The sequence below is a fragment of the Mustelus asterias genome, chromosome 2, assembly GCF_964213995.1.
Source record: "Mustelus asterias chromosome 2, sMusAst1.hap1.1, whole genome shotgun sequence".
Taxonomy (NCBI): Eukaryota; Metazoa; Chordata; class Chondrichthyes; order Carcharhiniformes; family Triakidae; genus Mustelus; species Mustelus asterias.
In genome coordinates this window covers 121,788,316-121,809,420 of record NC_135802.1, presented here as the reverse complement: position 1 = coordinate 121,809,420, position 21,105 = coordinate 121,788,316, and the positions used below count along the sequence as shown (strand labels likewise).

General features: G+C 47.8%; 1 protein-coding gene across 1 annotated transcript in view; it reads right to left on the bottom strand.

Moving 5' to 3' along the window:
- Window positions 1–21,105, bottom strand: part of elovl2 (ELOVL fatty acid elongase 2) — a 174,121-nt gene that overhangs the window by 5,801 nt on the left and 147,215 nt on the right. Inside the window, exon 6 of the mRNA XM_078228631.1 lies at window positions 20,918–21,042. Coding sequence (XP_078084757.1) covers window positions 20,918–21,042 — 125 coding nt within the window. The remainder of the gene's footprint in view (window positions 1–20,917; window positions 21,043–21,105) is intronic.

Sequence of the window (21,105 nt, the reverse complement as noted above, 5' to 3'; positions counted from 1 at the left end):
ATACCAGGCAACATCCTGGTAAATCTCCTCTGCACCCTTTCTAACACTCCCACATCTTTCCTATAATGCGGCGACCAGAACTGTATGCAATACTCCAAGTGCGGCCGCACCAGAGTTTTGTACAGTTGCAGCATGACCTCCTGGCTCCGAAACTCAATCCCTCTACCAATAAAAGTTAACACATCGTACGCCTTCTTAACAACCCTATCAACCTGGGTGCCAACTTTCAGGGATCTATGCACATGGACACCCAGATCCCTCTGTTCAGCCACACTACCAAGTATCTTACCATTAGCCCAGTACTCTGTATTCCTGTTACTCCTTCCAAAATGAATCACCTCACACTTTTCCGCATTAAACTCCATTTGCCACCTCTCAGCCCAGCTCTGCAGCTTATCTATGTCCCTTTGTAACCTGCCACTTCCCTCCGCACTGTCTACAATTCCACCGACTTTAGTGTCATCCGCAAATTTACTAATCCATCCTTCTACGCCCTCATCCAGGTCATTAAGAAAAATGACAAACAGCAGTGGCCCCAAAACAGATCCTTGCGGTACACCACTAGTAACTGAACTCCAGGATGAATATTTCCCATCAACCACCACCCTCTGTTTTCTTACAGCTAGCCAATTCCTGATCCAAACCACTAAATCACCCTCAATCCCATGTGTCCGTAGTTTCTGCAAAAGCTTACCATGGGGAACCTTATCAAACACTTTGCTGAAATCCATATACACCACATCAACCGCTTTACCCTCATCCATCTCTTTGGTCACCTTCTCAAAGAACTCAATAAGGTTTGTGAGGCACGACCTACCCTTCACAAAACCGTCCTGTTTCCTTTCTCAGAGGCTTTTACCCAGGGCTGAAATGGTTGTCACGAGAGGCCACAGGTTTAGGGTGCTGGGGAGTAGGTATAGAGGAGATGTTAGGGGTAAGTTTTTCACTCAGAGGGTGGTAGGTGTGTGGGGTCGGCTGCCGGTAGTGGTGGTGGAAGCAGATTCGATTGAGTCTTTTAAGAGACTTTTAGATAGGTTCATGGAGGTTAGTAAGATAGAGGGTTATAGATGAGCCTAGAAGGTAAGGAAATTGTTCGGCGCAACTTGTGGGCTAAAGGGCCTGTTTGTTCTGTAGCTTTTCTATGTTCTATGTTCTAAAACTTTGCCCACAGCAGAAGTAAGGCTCACCTGGTCTATAATTACCAGGGTTGTCCCTACTCCCCTTCTTGAACAAGGGGACAACATTTGCTATCCTCCAGTAGTCTGGCACTGTTCCTGTAGACAATGACGACACAAAGATCAAAGCCAAAGGCTCTGCAATCTCCTCTCTAGCCTCCCAGAGAATCCTAGGATAAATCCCATCCGGCCCAGGGGACTTATCCATTTTTACCCTTTCCAGAATTGCTAACACCTCCTCCTTATGAACCTCAATCCCGTCCAGTCCAACAGCCTGCATCTCAGTACTCCCCTCGACAACACTGTCCCTCTCCTGTGTGAATACCGACGAAAAATATTCATTTAGTGCCTCTCCTATCTCTTCAGACTCCACGCACAACTTCCCACTACTGTCCTTGACTGGCCCTAATCTTACCCTAGTCATTCTTTTACTCCTGACATACCTATAGAAAGCTTTAGGGTTTTCCTTGATCCTACCTGCCAAAGACTTCTCATGTCCCCTCCTAGCTCTTCTTAACTCTTTCTTTAGGTCCTTCCTAGCTAACTTGCAACTCTCAAGCACCCTAACTGAGCCTTCACGTCTCATCTTAACATAAGTCTCCTTCCTCTTCCCAAGAGATTCAACCTCCTTAGTAAACCACGGTTCCCTCACACGACTGCTTCCTCCCTGCCTGACAGGTACATATTTATCAAGGACGCGTAGTAGCTGTTCCTTGAACAAGTTCCACATTACAATTGTGCCCATCCTCTGCAGTTTCCTTCCCCAACCTATGCCACCTAAATCTCGCCTAATCGCATCATAATTTCCTTTCCCCCAGCTATAACTCTTGCCCTTTGGTATATACCTATCCCTTTCCATTGCTAAGCTAAACGTAATCGAATTGTGGTCACTGTCACCAAAGTGCTCACCTACCTCCAAGTCTAACACCTGGCCTGGTTCATTATCCAGTACCAAATCTAATGTGGCCTCGCCTCTTGTTGGTCTATCTACATACTGCATCAGGAAGCCTTCCTGCACACATTGGACAAAAACTGACCCCTTTAAAGTACTCAAACTATAGCTTTTCCAGTCAATATTTGTAAAGTTAAAGTCCCCCAGAACAACTACCCTGTTATTTTCGCTCCTATCCAGAATCATCTTTGCAATCTTTTCCTCTACATCTCTGGAACTTTTCGGAGGTCTATAAAAAACTCCCAACAGGGTGACCTCTCCTTTCCTGTTTCTAACCTCAGCCCAAACTACCTCAGTAGACGAGTCCTCATCAAATGTCCTTTCTGCCACCGTAATACTGTCCTTGAGTAACAATGCCACAGCTCCCCCTGTTTTACCACCTTCCCTGCACTTACTGAAACATCTAAACCCTGGAACCTGCAACAACCATTCCTGTACCTGCTCTATCCATGTCTCCGAGATGGCCACAACATCAAAATCCCAGGTACCAACCCATGCTGCAAGTTCACCCACCTTATTCCGGATGCTCCTGGCATTGAAGTAAACACACTTCAAACCACCTTCCAGCCTGCCAGTCCGCTCCTGTGACCCTGAAACCTCACCCATGACCTCACTACTCTCAACCTCCTGTACACCGGAGCTACAATTCAGGTACCCACCCCCCTGCTGAATTAGTTTAAACCCTCCCAAAGAGCATTAGCAAATTTCCCCCTCAAGATATTGGTACCCCTCTGGTTCAGGTGCAGACCATCTTGTTTGTAGAGGTCCCACCTACCCCAGAAAGAGCCCCTACATTCACAAAAGGTTGTGAATGTAGCCCAATCCATCACACAAACCAGGCTCCCATCCATTGACTCAGTCTACACTTCCCACTGCCTCAGCAAAGCCAGCATAATTAAGGACCCCACGAACTCCACACATTCTCTCTTCCACCTTCTTCTGTCAGGAAAAAGATACAAAAGTCTGAGGTCATGTGCCAACCGACTCAAGAACAGCTTCTTCCCTGCTGCTGTCAGACTTTTGAATGGACTTACCTTGCATTAAGTTGATCTTTCTCTGTACCGTAGCTATGACTGTACACTACATTCTGCACTCTCTCGTTTCCTTCTCTATGAATTGTATGCTTTGTCTGTATAGCGCGCAAGAAACAATACTTTTCACTATGTTAATACATGTGACAATAATAAATCAAATCAAAATCAGTGCAATGGGGCAAGAGGAAACTATAGCAAAGGGGCACATGAAGTGAGTCAGGGTGAGAGGAAATGATAGCATTGGGGCACATGCAGTGAGACAGGGCAAGAGGAAACAATAGCATGGTGGCATGTGCAGTGCGATGGGCAAGATGAAACTATAGCATAGTGGCTCTTGTAGTGAGGCAGGACAAGGGAGATGATAGAATGGAGGCAGATTCAGTGAGACAGGGCAAGAGGAAACGATAGAGTAGGAGCACATGCAGTGAGACAGGGCAAGAGAAACAATAGCATATTGGCAGATGCAGTGCGATGGGGCAAGAGGAAACTATAGCAAAGGGGCACATACAGTGAGTCAGGGCGAGAGGAAATGATAGCATGTATGCGAGCTCACTAGAAAATAAGATCAAACACTAGTTCTGCTGCAGAGGACTAAGAAGGTGACTTTGATGGCTCAGATTACACAATGAAATGCTTTCAGTGCTGAAAAGTCTACCGAAAATCCTGAATTAAATGCCATACTATAATTACTGGCAGAAGCAACTCATAGGAACATGAGAACAGGCAAAGGCAAAAGGCACTGGGGTGATTATATATTTCAGTTGAATGTGTATTTTGTGTTGGTTTTTATTTTGCATTGTGGGAAAGAGTAGGATTGCATGGTCAGTGACTGTACCATAGATAATAATTTATTGCTGGATCAACAACTGGGGTTCAGGTTTGACAAAGTGTCATCTGGACCAAAACGTCAGCTCTTTTCTCTCCTTACAGATGCTGCCAGACCTGCTGAGATTTTCCAGCATATTTTGGTTTGGGGTTCAGGTTATTGACATCGCTCATCTTCATTGAATGGGAAAGGGACGGTCTCCATTCCACTCCATTCTCTTTCACTTCCTCTGCCACTTCCGCCTCATGCTGCTGCTGCTCCTCAGCTTCTCAGCCGATGGTGGAAAGCCTGTTCCCTTATGCCGGCAAGGTACTGTAGCATGCAGTACGCAACATACCATGACAAATCTTGAGACCTGCTCAACTGAGTACTATAGGATTTCTCCAGACTGGAATCATGTATTATGACGTCAATAATCTGCTCTAAGATTTCTTGTGGCTGCATGGCTCCGGTAAGCCTGCCAGGAATGTAGTTTGATAACATAAGCCACATTGTCAATGGATAGCCCTTGTCACCTAATAGCAACCTTTTAGTTTTTCATGGTGGGTTGACATAGAGCTGACACAGATGACTGCTGCAGAATGAACGCATCATGATTATTACCAGGATACCAGGCATTCTTTGATTTGATTTATTATTGTCACATGTATTAGCAAACAGTGAAAGTATTGTTTCTTGTGCGCTATACAGACAGAGCATACCGTTCATATAGAAGGAAACAAGAGTGTGCAGGATGTAATGTTACAGTCATGTTGAGTTTCGGAGTCCAGGGATAATGATGCAGCTGTATAAGACCCTTGTCAGACCCCACTTGGAGTACTGTGCTCAGTTCTGGTCGCCTCACTATAGGAAGGATGTGGAAAAGATTGAAAGGGTGCAGAGGAGATTTACAAGGATGTTGCCTGGATTGAGTGGCATGCCTTATGAGGATAGGCTGAGGAAGCTCCTTGGAGAGACGAAGGATGAGAGGAAACCTAATAGAGGTGTATAAGATGTTGAGAGGCATAGATCGGGTGGACTCTCAAAGGCTTTTTCCCAGAATGGAAATGTCTGCTACGAGAGGACACAGGTTTAGGGTGCTGGGGGGTAGGTACAGGGGAAATGTTAGGGGTAAGTTTTTCACACAGAGGGTGGTGGGCGAGTGGAATCGGCTGCCGTCAGTGGTGGTGGAGGCGAACTCAATAGAGTCTTTTAAGAGACTCCTGGATGAGTACATGGAGCTTAATAGGATGGAGGGTTATAGGTAGGTCTAGAAGGTAGGGATGTGTTCGGCACAACTTGTGAGCCGAAGAGCCTGTTTGTGCTGTAGATTTTCTATGTTCTATGTTTCTATGTCATAGATAGGGTGTAGCGAAAGATCAACTTAATGCAAGGTAGGTCCATTCAAAGGTCTGATGGCAGCAGGGAAGAAACTGTTCTTGAGTCGGTTGGTACGTGACCTCAGACTTTTGTATCTCTTTCCCGATGGACGATGGTGGAAGAGAGAATGTCCAGGGTACATGGGGTCCTTAATTATGCTGGCTGCTTCGACGAGGCAGCAGGAAGTGTAGACAGAGTCAATGGATGGGAGGCTGGTTTGCGTGATGGATTGGGCTACATTCACGACCTTTTGTAGTTTCTTGCGGTCTTGGGCAGAGCAGGAGCCATACCAAATTGTGATACAACCAGAAAGAATGCTTTCTATGGTGCATCTGTAAAAGTTGGTGAGAGTCATAGCTGACATGCCAAATTTCCTTAGTCTCCTGAGAAAGTAGAGGCGTTGGTGGGCTTTCTTAACTATAGTGTCGGCATGGGGGGACCAGGACAGATTGTTGGTGATCTGGACACCCAAAATGTTGAAGCTCTTGACCCTTTCCACTTTGTCCCCGTTGATGTAGACAGGGACATGTTCTCCTTTATGCTTCCTGAAGTCGATGACAATCTCCTTTGTTTTGTTGACATTGAGGGAGAGATTGTTGTCGCCACCCCAGTTCACCAGATTCTCTATCTCATTCCTGTTCTCTGTCTCGTCATTGTTTGAGATCTGATCCACTATGGTAGTGTCGTCAGCAAACTTGAAAATTGAGTTGGAGGGGAATTTGGCCGAACAGTCATCGGTGTATGAGTATAGTAGGGGGCTGAGAACACAGCCTTGTGGACACCGGTGTTGAGGATGATCATGGAGGAGGTGTTGTTGCCTATTCTCACAGATTGTGGTCTGAGAGTTAGGAAGTCATAAAGGGAGGAGCCAAGGCCCAGGCCACGGAGTTTGGAGATGAGTTTCGTAGGAGTAATGGTGTTGAAGGCTGAGCTTTAGTCAATAAATAGGAGTCCGACATAGGTGTCTTTGTTATCTAGATGTTCCAGGGTCGAGTGCAGGGTCAGGGAGATGGCGTCTACTGTGGACCTGTTGTGGCAGTAGGCAAACTGTAGCGGATCCAGGCAGTCCAGGAGGCTGGAATTGATTCGTGCCATGACTAGCCTTTCAAAGCACTTCATAATGATGGATGTCAGAGCCACCGGACGATAGTCATTAAGGCATGCTTTTCTTAGGTACCAGGATGATAGCTGTCTTCTTGAAGCAGATAGGGACCTCAGATTGTTGAAAAGAGAAGTTGAAGAAATCTGCGAATACCCCCACCAGCTGGCCAGCTGATCCGCGCAGGATCGGAGTGCTGGCCATCTGGGCCAGTCGCTTCCCGTGGGTTTACCTTCCAGAAAGCTGCTCTGACATCTGCAATGGTGACCCCAATTATGCATAATTAGTTGTTTGTGGTCACACGCCAGAGAGAGAGTGAAATTCCTTATGTTTCAGGTACCTGGAAGAGTTGACTGGAGGCACAGACAAAACAATGTATGTGCAGTCAATGGCACTCTGCACCATGGAGAAACCTATAATACCTGTGCTTGCTACAACTGCTTGCCTCTGTCAAGAGGGGATGATATGACCTATGTCTCAATACAAAGAGGCCTTTCTTTATGCATCAGCACTGCAAATCGAGAGTTATTGCTCATATATCCAGCAGCAGCTTGGAAGGACCCAGGTGCATAAAGATTCAGAACCACAGTCCCCTTTCACAGTCACATGCAATATGGGTGTCTGCCCTTCTCTGAGTTTGGAGTTGCAGGAATTGGCAGATTTCTTTAGTGAAGTGAAGATGTTTCAAGCATTGGTCATTGCCGATACTCAGATATGTAAATTTCTCCCCAAATACCCTCTGTGGATATGACCTTCTACAGGGAACGCTTCTTCTCCCCTCCTCCTCCTTTCTCTTTTAGCAACTTCTCCTGCTCTTCATGACCTCTGTTCATTTAATCGGTAATGTGCAATGTTAACTATTGCATCCATGCCTGGGACAAACTGGTCTGTGAAGAAAACTTTAGGTCAGACAAAAAGTACTTCAGCACCAGCCAACTTGAACCAACTTATGGAAAGAACCCATTCTGCAAAGAACTCTAACAACAGCTAGAAAAGAAAAAAGCAAATAGCCTGGAGACACAACAAAAGTCCCCAACCTAATGGTCCCCTCCCCCTAACACACAGATCAGAAGTGATCAGAAGTGATGCTCACGAGGGGTCACATGCTCAAGGTGAGAGGGGCGAAGTATAACTCAGATATTAGCTGGATGTTTTTTACACAGAGGGTGGGGGGGGGCCTGGAATGCGCTGCCAATAGGGTGGTGGAGGCAGGCACGCTGACATCGTTTAAGACTTACCTGGATAGTCACATGAGCAGCCTGGGAATGGAGGGATACAAACGATTGGTCTAGTTGGACCAAGGAGCGGCACAGGCTTGGAGGGCCAAAGGGCCTGTTTCCTGTGCCGTACTGTTCTTTGTTCTTTGTACATCACCTCAACAAACACCCCTCCCCAAACACCTAAAATACAGCAGAACCCACACACCCACTACCCTCTTCCCCCAGGGGCACCCACCAACAACCTCCAACCCCTTTTTCTCCCACATGTGCTCAAAAAAACCCTCACGAACCTGACATAGCCTTGATCCATCACCCTCTATCCCCAACAACTAAACCAGGTCAGAATCCACAAGATCAAATGTCCGGACACTTCAGTAAAATTCGCCCCCTGAAGACATCACACAGAGAAAAACGGGAACAGGAGCTGTGCGGAAACCCACAGGGAAGAGGCCAACCACATCACCCCCATCTAACCACCGAGAGTCATAGAACAACAGAGATTTACATTTGAGGCAAGGCCATTTGGCCCACCAAATCTGTTCCAACAACAACTACCACTTAACATGGGTTAACCCCATTTTCCTACAGGGGTTCCAGAACAGGGAATATTAAGTGATATCAAAGGCCCACCCAAATATAACCTGAAAAGTGGTAAGACTATAGGCCTCATTTACCTCCCCAAGCAGTGCCACCATCCCAGATAGCCACCATCCTTTTCTCTTTCTCCTAAAACTATGCTCTCCCGGGATGGACCCCCCCATGACGGGAAACACAATACAAGGGCAAGGAATCATGAGGGAACAAGGATTGGACGTGAGCCAAACGAAAAGTGGCAGAGCAAAAAGAAAAGGGGACGTGTCCTCTATCTGTCCGACCCCAAAAACCAATCATTTCTTATGGATAAGTGATTTAGAATGGTTTTGCTGAGCATGCCATTGTTTTAAAAATGCATTAGGAATGCTAAAAGAGGGATAGAACATAGAACAGTACAGCACAGAACAGGCCCTTCGGCCCACGATGTTGTGCTGAGCTTTATCTGAAACCAAAATCAAGTTATCCCACTCCCTACCATCCTGGTGTGCTCCATGTGCCTATCCAATAACCGCTTAAATGTTCCTAAAGTGTCTGACTCCACTATCACTGCAGGCAACCAGTGATATACCAGTGATAAGGAAGGACCGTAGAAAAAGAGATAATCCGCCATGAATATCTAAGGAAATAAAGGAGGATATCAAATTGAAAGAAAATGCATACAAAATGGCAAAGATTAGTGGGAACCTAGAGGATTGGGAAATCTTTAAAGGTCAGGAGAAAGCCACGAAAAAAGCTATAAAGAAAGGTGAGATGGATTATGAGAGTAAACTAGCTCAGAATATAAAAACAGATAGCAAAAGTTTCTACAAATATATAAAGTGAAAACCGGAAGTTAAAGTGAAAACCGGAAGTGGGCTGCTAAGGAGTCTGGGAAGGGTTTTCTAAACGCGCGAAGTATAAAAAGTAGGCTGCAGTATACAGCGGGCAGCGTCGGGAGCGGGCAGTGGACTGTGTGGGAAGCAGAGTGTGAGCTGTAAGGGCTTTGGCTCACAGGGCTTCAGGGGACAGGGCGAGCAGGGGTGAGTTTAATTCATTTTTGCTGTTTCTACCTGGTTCTGGCAAGGTATTTAGAGGGGATTGGTGTGCAGGCAGTGCAATGTTCCTCTTGCACTGTGTTTGAGGTGAGGGACGACGACAGTGTCCCTGCTGATTACACCTGTGGGAAGTGCACCCATCTGCAGCTCCTCCAAAACCGTGTTAGGGAACTGGAGCTAGAGTTGGATGAACTTAGGATCATTAGGGACGCAGAGGTGGCCATAGACAGAAGCTTTAGGAATACAGTTACTCCGAGGAATGAAAACAGATGGGTGACGGTGAGAGGGGCTGGGAGGAAGCAGTCCGTGCAGGGATCCCCTGTGGTTGTTCCCCTTAGCAACAAGTATTCCGCTTTGGATACGGTTGAGGGGGACGACATACCAGTGGTGAGCCGCAGTGAGAGGATCTCCAGCACTGTGTCCGTCTCTGTGGCTCGGGAGGGTAAGGGGGAGAGCAGGAGGGCAATAGTTATTGGGGACTCATTAGTTAGAGGGATAGATAGGAGGTTCTGTGGCAGCAAAAGAGACTCACGGATGGTATGTTGCGCCTACCGGATGCCAAGGTCCGTGACGTCTCGGACCGTGTTTTCCGGATTCTTAAGGGGGAGGGGAAACAGTCACAAGTCATGGTACACATTGGTACCAACGACATAGGTAAGAGAAGGGACGGGGATTTAAAACGGGAATTTCGGGAGCTGGGCTGGAAGCTGAGAGCCAAGACAAAACATGTGGTCATCTCTGGTACGTTGCCGGTGCCACATGATAGCGAGTTGAGGAACAGGGAGAGAGTGCAGTTAAACATGTGGTTGTAGGGATGGTTTAGGAGGGAGGGTTTCAGATACGTGGATAATTGGAACACATTCTGGGGAAGGTGGGACCTGTACAAACAGGACGGGGTGCACCTGAACCAGAGGGGCACCAATATCCTGGGAGGGAAATTTGATACGGCTCTTCAGGGGGGTTTAAACTAATTTGTCAGGGGAGTGGGAAAAGGAGTTGTAGTCCAGAAGTCAGTGTTGAGGGTGGTGAGGTATTGGGGAAGGTATCAGGGTCAAGGGTGGGTACCGATAGACAGGTAGGTGGGTTGAAGTGTGTCTACTTCAATGCAAGGAGCATCCGGAACAAGGTAGATGAACTTGGGGCGTGGATTGGTACTTGGGACTACGATGTTGTGGCCATTACGGAGACGTGGGAAGAACAAGGACAGGAATGGTTGTTGGACGTTCCGGGGTATAGATGTTTCAGTAAGTGTAGGGAAGCTGGTAAAAGAGGTGGAGGAGTAGCATTGTTAATCAAGGATAGTTTAACGGCTGCGGAAAGGCACTTCGAGGGGGATCTGCACACTGAGGTAATATGGGCTGAGGTTAGAAATAGGAAAGGAGCGGTCACGTTGTTAGGAGTTTACTATAGGCCCCCAAATAGTCATAGAGATGTGGAGGAAGAAATTGCTAAGCAGATTATGGATATGTGTGGGGGTCACAGGGTAGTTGTCATGGGGGACTTTAACTTTCCAAATATTGATTGGAACCTTTGTAGGTCAAATAGTTCGGATGGGGCAGTTTTTGTGCAGTGTGTGCAGGAGGGTTTCCTGACACAATATGTGGATAGGCCGACAAGAGGTGAGGCCACATTGGATTTGGTACTGGGAAATGAACCGGGCCAAGTGTTAGATTTGGTGGTGGGAGAGCACTTTGGCGATTGTGACCACAACTCGGTGTCTTTTGTTACTCCAATGGAGAGGGATAGGGCCGTACGGCAGGGCAAGGTTTACAATTGGGGGAGAGGTAATTATGATGCGATTAGGCAAGAATTAGGGGGCATTGTGGTGAACCATTGTTGGTTACCACCAGGAGTGCTGAGCCATGGTTTGGCCAGCACTATGAGTCTGTAGATATGTTACTGTTGAGGTTAGGGTTGGGCTGTTCTACCTGTTAATATAGTCCTATGGTACACTCCAGTTGGCTCCGCCTTCCGGGAGAGGTATAAAGGTCACTGCTCAGCCTAGTGACCCTTTAGTCTGGGATTGTATATTGTATATAGTAGCTCCGTTATTGTTGGCAATAAAAGCCTTTATTTCCCGGGTACGTCCAGCCTCCCGTGTGATTTATCGCGCATCAATTTTATTGCCAACAATAATTTTTTTCGACAAAAACAAAAGAAACCATGGAGCAAATGCTGAAACCAGAGCGGCTTACGTTGGATCCACGTGCGGCGGGAACGTCGAACACTTTCGGACCATTGGTTGAAGTGTTTCCAAGATTACCTCGACGCCTCCACAGCGGTTCAAAATGACGCCGACAGACTGCGGGTCCTCCACGCGAGGGTAAGCGACGCTGTATACTTAGCGATCCGTGAGGCCCAAGACTACAAAGGGGCCATCGAGCTTCTCAAAAAGCGATACAACAAACCGCCGAATGAGATCCATGCTCGACACCTTCTAGCCACTCGACGGCGGCAGCCCGGCGAAACGACGGAACAGTACCTGTGTGAACTTCAGCAGCTAGCCAGAGCCTGCAACTGCAAGCCAGTGTCGGCAGACCAGTATATGAGCGACCTAGTTCGAGATGCGTTCGTGGCGGGAATCGGCTCGTCGTACATTCGCCTTCGGCTGCTAGAGCAAGGTAACCTCGACCTCACTAAAACCATAGAGTTAGCTGACGCTCTAGAAACGGCCTCCAAAAGTCTGGAGATGTACCCCGACGACCGCGTGGGGACATTGTGGCAGGTGCAGCCGCAGACTCCACTTTATTCAGCGGTTTCGAAAAACTGCGCGATTGCGTTTCCAGCCTCGGACCTGACGACGGCAGCAGCTCCAGGAGGCCCGCGGTGTTACTTCTGTGGGGGGGGGGGTGAAACACCCTCGGCAGCGATGTCCAGCTAAAGCGGTGTTGTGCTCCGCCTGTGGCAAGAAGGGGCATTATTCCAAAGTATGCCGGACCAAACCACCCTCCAAACATAGCAGTGCGGCGTGTGATTCCCCGGAGCCGGTCTCCCTGTCTTCAGCGTCTGCGAGGTCTTCCACCACGTGCGATTCCAGAGCGTCGCCATTCCTAACGACGGAGTTGCAAGACACGTGCGACCTGCAGGGGCCGCCATTTTTGGTGCCATCGACCACGTGCGACCCATGGGGGCAGCCATTTTGGTCAGCACCGACCGCAAATGACCAGCAGGGGCCGTCATCAACCAGCTCAGCTGCCTGCAGTTGCACCCACGATCCAACGGTGGCGTCAATCATCCTGGACCAGGCCAAGCCTCACAGACTCGACAAGTCCATGATGGACATACAGGTAAACGGACGCCAGATTTATTGTTTGTTTGACAGCGGGAGCACGGAGAGCTTCATTCACCCTGACACCGTGAAGCGGTGCAGTCTCCAGATTCGGACTGTCAAGCAGGCAATTTCGATGCCGTCAAGGTCCCGTCTGTCACCGTGCTAGGGAGCTGCGTGGTCAATCTGACGGTGCAGGGCACAGTTTACGAGAACTTCAGGCTCCTTGTGTTACCGCACCTTTGCGCGCCGATACTCCTAGGACTAGATTTTATGGTCCACCTGAAGAGTGTAACCCTGCAGTACGATGGGCCACTCCCTCCGCTTTCAGTGGGAGCACTGCAGCCTCTAAATTGCCCAAAGCACTCCACATGTAGTCTCTTGACGCTCAGGATTGCCCCACCCTCCCTATTCCAGAATCTCGTGCCAGACTGCAAGCCCATCGCAACAAAGAGCAGGCGTTACAGCGCTGAGGATCCGATCTTCATTCGATCTGAAGTTCAGCGGCTCCTCAAGGAAGGGATCATCCAACCTAGCGCTAGTCCATGGAGAGCGCAAGTTGTGGTGGTTAAGAATGGGAACAAACCCCGGATGGTCATAGACTATAGTCAGACCATTAACAGATATACGCAGCTGGATGCGTATCCCCTCCCGCGCATATCTGACATGGTCAATCAGATTGCGCAGTACCGGGTGTTCTCCACCATTGACTTGAAGTCTGCTTACCACCAACTCCCCATTCGCCCAGAGGACCGAAAATACACGGCCTTTAAGGCAGATGGTCGTCTGTACCACTTTTTAAGGGTTCCCTTTGGTGTCACGAATGGGGTCTCGGTCTTCCAGCGTGCTATGAACCGAATGGTGGACCAGAACGGGCTGCGGGCTACCTTCCCGTACCTGGATAACGTCACCATCTGCGGCCATGACCAGCAGGACCACGATGCCAATCTTCTTAGATTCTTACGCACTGCATCTCGCCTGAATCTGACCTACAAGAGGGAGAAGTGCGTGTTTCGCAAGCGCCGCCTAGCTATCCTCGGATACGTGGTGGAAAACGGGGTCCTAGGCCCTGATCCAGACCGTATGTGTCCCCTCCTCGAACTTCCCCTGCCCACTAGCATCAAAGCACTGAGAAGATGCTTAGGCTTCTTCTCGTACTATGCACAGTGGGTTCCCAATTACGCGGACAAAGCCCGTCCGCTCATCAAGTCTACCTCCTTTCCCCTAACTACAGAGGCTCGCTTAGCTTTTGCAGGAATAAAAGCCGACATCGCGAAAGCCACGATGCACGCTATTGATGAGTCCATCCCCTTCCAGGTGGAGAGTGATGCATCTGATTTTGCCCTGGCCACCACACTTAACCAGGCGGGCAGGCCCGTCGCCTTTTTCTCTCGCACCCTCCAAGGCCCTGAAATTCGGCATTCTGCGGTGGAAAAAGAGGCCCAGGCCATTGTGGAGGCCGTTTGGCATTGGCGCCATTTCTTGGCGGGAAAACGGTTCACTCTGCTCACGGACCAGCGGTCCGTGGCGTTCATGTTCAACAACACGTTACGGGGTAAGATCAAGAATGATAAAATCTTGAGGTGGAGAATCGAACTCTCCACCTACAATTATGATATCATGTATCGTCCAGGGAAGCTCAACGAGCCCTCGGATGCCCTGTCGCGTGGAACATGCGCTAGTATGCAGGAGAATCGATTACAGGCTCTCCACAATGACCTCTGCCATCCGGGGGTCACTCGGCTCTTCCATTTTATAAAGGCCCGGAATCTACCCTACTCGGTGGAGGATGTCAGGTCCATAACCAGAAGCTGCCAGGTATGCGCGGAATGCAAACCGCACTTCTACCGACCTGACAGGGCACACCTCATTAAGGCCACTCGTCCTTTCGAAAGACTGAGTGTGGACTTCAAGGGCCCCCTTCCCTCGAAGATCGGAACGTGTACTTCCTCAATGTGATTGACGAGTACTCACGATTCCCTTTTGTCATTCCCTGTTCTGATATGACCGCTGCCACGGTTATCAAAGCATTACGGGATCTTTTCACCCTGTTCGGTTACCCCTGTTATATCCACAGCGATAGGGGCTCGTCGTTCATGAGCGACGACTTGAGGCAATACCTGCTCTCACATGGGATTGCCTCTAGTAGAACCACGAGCTACAACCCTAGGGGTAACGGACAGGTTGAACGGGAGAATGCTACAGTCTGGAAGGCTGTCTTACTGGCGTTGAGGTCTAAAGGTCTTCCAGTCTCCCGTTGGCAAGAGGTACTCCCTGATGCGCTCCATTCCATCCGCTCACTCCTGTGTACGGCAACCAACGCTACTCCTCATGAGAGAATGTTTTCATTCCCTAGGAAGTCTTCCTCTGGGACCTCATTACCGTCTTGGTTGACGTACTCAGGACCTGTCCTCCTGCGGCGGCATGTTAGGACCCGCAAGTCCGACCCTTTGGTTGAACAGGTCCATCTCCTCCACGCCAACCCTCAATATGCCTATGTGGCATATCCTGACGGGCGAGAGGACACGGTCTCGATTCGAGATCTGGCGCCTGCAGGGGGCTTGGAAACCCCAGTCGCTCCCACACCCCCAGTTAGGGACCCCCCCGACCGTTATCTCTTCTCCTGACACGGCGCGGGCAGTATCGGGACCACCCCTTAACCCTCTTACTCCCGTGTACAGCTTGCCTGAGTCCAGGAGATTGTCGCCACCTCGAGGCGTGCTCGAGTCCAGCGGATTGTCACCACCTCGAGGTCTACCGGCCCGTGAGGAACTGGAGGAGCTACTGGACACCGCCTTGGAGAGAGGGTCACCGCGATTGCCTGAACCGGCGTCATCGCCAGTGTTGAGGAGGTCGCAGAGACGGTGCGGTCCCCCAAAACGATTGGACTTATAGACAGATGAACAGTTGTTCTGTTTTTTTGTGCCCCGCCGGCCTTTGTTTTTAAAGGAGGGGTGAATGTGGTGAACCATTGTTGGTTACCACCAGGAGTACTGAGCCATGGTTTGGCCAGCACTATGAGTCTGTAGATATGTTACTGTTGGGGTTAGGGTTGGGCTGTTCTACCTGTTAACATAGTCCTATGGTACACTCCAGTTGGCTCCGCCTTCCGGGAGAGGTATAAAGGTCACTGCTCTGCCTAGTGACCCTTTAGTCTGGGATTGTATATTGTATATAGTAGCTCCGTTATTGTTGGCAATAAAAGCCTTTATTTCCCGGGTACGTCCAGCCTCCCGTGTGATTTATCGCGCATCAGGCATAAGTTGGGAACAGAAACTGTCAGGGAAAGGCACGAATGAAAAGTGGAACTTTTTCAAGGAACAAATACTGGGTGTCCTTGATAGGTATGTCCCTGCCAGGCAGGGAGGAAATGGCCGAGTGAGGGAACCATGGTTCACGAAAGAGGTGGAATGTCTTGTGAAAAGGAAGAGGGAAGCTTATGTAGGGATGAGGAAACAAGGTTCAGATGGCTCGATTGAGGGTTACAAGTTAGCAAGGAACGAGCTGAAAAAGAGGCTTAGGAGAGCTAGGAGGGGACATGAGAAGTCCTTGGCGGGTCGGATCAAGGAAAACCCCAAGGCTTTTTATTCTTATGTGAGGAATAAAAGAATGACCAGGGTGAGGTTAGGGCCGGTCAAGGACAGTAGTGGGAACTTGTGTATGGAGTCAGTAGAGATAGGCGAGGTGATGAATGAATACTTTTCTTCAGTGTTCACCAAGGAGAGGGGCCATGTTTTTGAGGAAGAGAAGGTGTTACAGGCTAATAGGCTGGAGGAAATAGATGTTCGGAGGAAGGATGTCCTGGCAGTTTTGAATAAACTGAAGGTCGATAAGTCCCCTGGGCCTGATGAAATGTATCCTAGGATTCTTTGGGAGGCAAGGGATGAGATTGCAGAGCCTTTGGCTTTGATCTTTGGGTCCTCACTGTCCACGGGGATGGTGCCAGAGGACTGGAGAATGGCGAATGTTGTTCCTCTGTTTAAGAAAGGAAATAGAAATGACCCTGGTAATTATAGACCGGTTAGTCTTACTTCGGTGGTTGGTAAATTGATGGAAAAGGTCCTTAGGGATGGGATTTACGAGCAGTTAGAAAGATGCGGATTAATCCGGGATAGTCAGCACGGATTCGTGAAGGGCAAGCCGTGCCTCACAAATTTGATTGAATTTTTTGAGGAGGTAACTAAGTGTGTTGATGAAGGTAGGGCAGTTGATGTCATATACATGGATTTTAGTAAGGCGTTTGATAAGTTCTCCCATGGTCGGCTTATGATGAAAGTTAGGAGGTGTGGGATAGAGGGAAAGTTGGCCGATTGGATAGGTAACTGGCTGTCTGATCGAAGACAGAGGGTGGTGGTGGAAGGAAAATTTTCGGATTGGAGGCAGGTTGCTAGCGGAGTGCCACAGGGATCAGTGCTTGGTCCTCTGCTCTTTGTGATTTTTATTAATGAGGAGGGGGCTGAAGGGTGGATCAGTAAATTTGCTGATGACACCAAGATTGGTGGAGTAGTGGATGAGGTGGAGGGCTGTTGTAGGCTGCAAAGAGACATAGATAGGATGCAAAGCTGGGCTGAAAAATGGCAAATGGAGTTTAACCCTGATAAATGTGAGGTGATTCATTTTGGTAGGACTAATTTAAAGGTGGATTACAGGGTCAAAGGTAGGGTTCTGAAGACTGTGGAGGAACAGAGAGATCTTGGGGTCCATATCCACAGATCTCTAAAGGTTGCCACTCAAGTGGATAGAGCTGTGAAGAAGGCCTATAGTGTGTTAGCTTTTATTAACGGGGGTTGGAGTTTAAGAGCCGTGGGGTTATGCTGCAACTATACAGGACCTTGGTGAGACCACATTTGGAATATTGTGTGCAGTTCTGGTCACCTCACTATAAGAAGGATGTGGAAGCGCTGGAAAGAGTGCAGAGGAGATGCTGCCTGGTTTGGAGGGTCGGTCTTATGAGGAAAGGTTGAGGGAGCTAGGGCTGTTCTCTCTGGAGCGGAGGAGGCTGAGGGGAGACTTAATAGAGGTTTATAAAATGATGAAGGGGATAGATAGAGTGAACGTTCAAAGACTATTTCCTCGGGTGGATGGAGCTATTACAAGGGGGCATAACTATAGGGTTCATGGTGGGAGATATAGGAAGGATATCAGAGGTAGGTTCTTTACGCAGAGAGTGGTTGGGGTGTGGAATAGACTGCCTGCAGTGATAGTGGAGTCAGACACTTTAGGAACATTTAAGCGGTTATTGGATAGGCACATGGAGCACACCAGGATGATAGGGAGTGGGATAGCTTGATCTTGGTTTCAGATAAAGATCGGCACAACATCGTGGGCCGAAGGGCCTGTTCTGTGCTGTACTGTTCTATAAAACGAAAACGAGTGGCTAAAGTAAACATTGGTCCTTTAGAGGATGAGAAGGGGGATGTACTAACTGGAAATGAGAAAATGGCTGAGGCATTGAACAGGTATTTTGTGTCGGTCTTCACATTGGAAGACACCAATAACATGCCAAACATGGATGACAGGAAGGCAGGTGAGAACCTAGAAACTGTTATCACGAAAGAGGGAGTGTTGGGCAACTTAATGGGGCTAAAGGTAGACAAGTCTCCTGGCCCTGATGGAATGCATCCCAGGGTACTAAAAGAGATGGCGGGAGAAATAGCAAATGCACTAATGGTAATTTACCAAAATTCGCTGGACTCTGGGGTGGTTCCCGCAGATTGGAAAACAGCAAATGTGACGCCACTGTTTTAAAAAGGAGGTAGACAAAAGGCAGGTAACTATAGGCTGGTTAGCTTAACTTCTGTAGTGGGGAAAATGCTTGAATCTATCATCAAGGAAGAAATAGCGAGACATCTGGATATAAATTGTCCCATTGGTAAGACACAGCATGGGTTCATGAAGGGCAGGTCATGTTTGACTAATTTGGTGGAATTCTTTGAGGACATTACATGTGCAGTGGACAATGAGGAACCTGTGGATGTGGTGTATCTGGATTTCCAGAAGGCATTTGACAAGGTGCCACACCAAAGACTGCTACATAAGATAAAGTACTCACTCATCACCTTCACAATACCCGGTGCTTACAGTGTTACGGGTAATGTATTAGCATGGATAGAGGATTGGTTAACTAACAGAAAGCAAAAAGTGGGGGTAAATGGTTGTTTATCTGGTTGGTGATCAGTGACTAGTGGTGTGCCTCAGGGATCAGTGTTGGGACCGCAATTGTTTACGATTTACATAGATGATTTGGAGTTGGGGACCAAGTGTAGTGTGTCAAAATTCGCAGATGACACCAAGATGGGTGGAAGAGCAAAGTGTGCAGAGGACACTGAAAGTCCGCAAAGGGATATAAATAATCTAAGTGAGTGGGCGAGGGTCTGGCAGATGGAGTACAATGTTGGTAAATGTGAGGTCATCCATTTTGGTAGGAATAACAGCAAAATGGACTATTATTTAAATGGTAAAAAATTACAGCATACTGCTGTGCAGAGAGACCTGGGTGTCCTTGTGCAGGAATCTCAAGGAGTTGGTTTGCAGGTGCAGCAGGTAATTAAGAAGGCAAATGGAATTTTGTCCTTCATTGCTAGAGGGATGGAGTTTTAAAACAGCGAGATTATGTTGCAGCTGTATAAGGTGCTGGTGAGGCCACACCTGGAGTACTGTGTACAGTTTTGGTCTCCTTACTAGAGAAAGGATATACTGGCACTGGCGGGGGTGCAGAGGAGATTCACTAGGTTGATTCCGGAGTTGAGAGGGTTGGCTTATGAGGAGAGGGCGGCACGGTAGCACAGTGGTTAGCACTGCTGCTTCACAGCTCCAGGGTCCTGGGTTCGATTCCCGGCTCGGGTCACTATCTGTGTGGAGTTTGCACATTCTCCTCGTGTCTGCGTGGGTTTCCTCCGGGTGCTCCGGTTTCCTCCCACAGTCCAAAGATGTGCGGGTTAGGTTGATTGGCCAGGTTACAAATTGTCCCTGAGATCTGTAGTTAGAGGGATTAGCGGGTAAATATGTGGGGGTAGGGCCTGGGTGGGATTGTGGTCGGTGCAGACTCGATGGGCCGAATGGCCTCCTTCTGCACTGTAGGGTTTCTATGATTTCTATGACTGAGTAGACTGGGGCTATACTCATTGGAATTCAGAAGAATGAGGGGAGATCTTATAGAAACATATAATATTATGAAGGGAATAGATAAGATAGAAGCAGGGAAGTTGTTTCCACTGGCGGGTGAAACTAGAATCAGGGGGCATAGCCTCAAAATAAGGGGAAGTGGATTTAGGACTGAGTTGAGGAGGAATTTCTTCACACAAAGGATTGTGAATATGTGGAATTTGCTGCCCAGTGAAGCAGTTGAGGCTACCTCATTGAATGTTTTTAAGGCAAGTATAGATAAATTTTTGAACAGTAAAGGAATTAAGGATTATGGTGAGTGGGCGGGTAAGTGGAGCTGAGTCCACAAAAAGATCAGCCATGATCTTATTGAATGGCGGAGCAGGCTCGAGGGGCCAGATGGCCTACTCCTGCTCCTAGTTCTTATGTTCTTATGATAGTTGTGCAACAGTGAGTTATCTATGCATTTCATATTATATTTACTTTAATAGAGTAACTTAGTACCTTAATAATTTGAGTAATTGAAACTGTTAAGAGTACAACTGTGTTGATTTGGTGAAGATTGATAATGAGCCAAATCTTCCGTGAAGTGGTTATCATAAACTCTCATTGTGCCACCTTTTTGTGCTTTTGACATTATTGATAAGTTAATAATGAAAACCATTGCTGTCAACTTTTGTATCAATATCTATTTACTTGAATTTGTGTCAGCATTATTGGCTGAGCAAATGTGAGTGAAGAAATAACATTATTGTATCAGTGCTTGGTAATTTCCTACATCACAAAAATAAATGTAAAATAGGCGACCAAGTGTCTTGGTATTTTGTTTCACGGTTTCAACCTTAACTCAGTGATAGTACTCTTGCCTCTGAGTCAGTGGGTTCTAGTTTCAAGGCTCATTCCAAAAGACGAGCACATAACCTCAGTAGACAATTCAGTGCAGTACTGAGATACTCTTGGACAGGTGCTGCCTTTTGGATGAAATGTGAAACTGTCTTCTCTCGGAGGGTAAATGATCCCATGACACTTTTGAAGAGGACAGTTTTCCTGGTTTTCAGGTCAACATTTATCACTCAACCTATACCATTAAAACAGTTGAATTGGTCACTGCTGTTTGTAGAACTTTGCAGTGACCTAAACGCTTGCCATGCCTGCTTACACTATAGCAATGACCACAATTCAGAAGCAATTAGTTAGCTATGAAGTGCTTTGTCTTGTGAATTATGCCATACAAGTATAAGTCCTTTCTTACCAGCTGTGCCTGAGTAAGGTATTTTTTCCACCAAAGATAAGGTTGCATGGATGGAATAGTGGACAGACCATAATATGAGTACATTAATACATGGATAAAACTGTTCAATGTTGGACCAAAGAAACCTGCAATAAAGCAAAGTGAGAGGTAAAATGACTATCTCCAGAAACATTTATGCTGTTTGAACA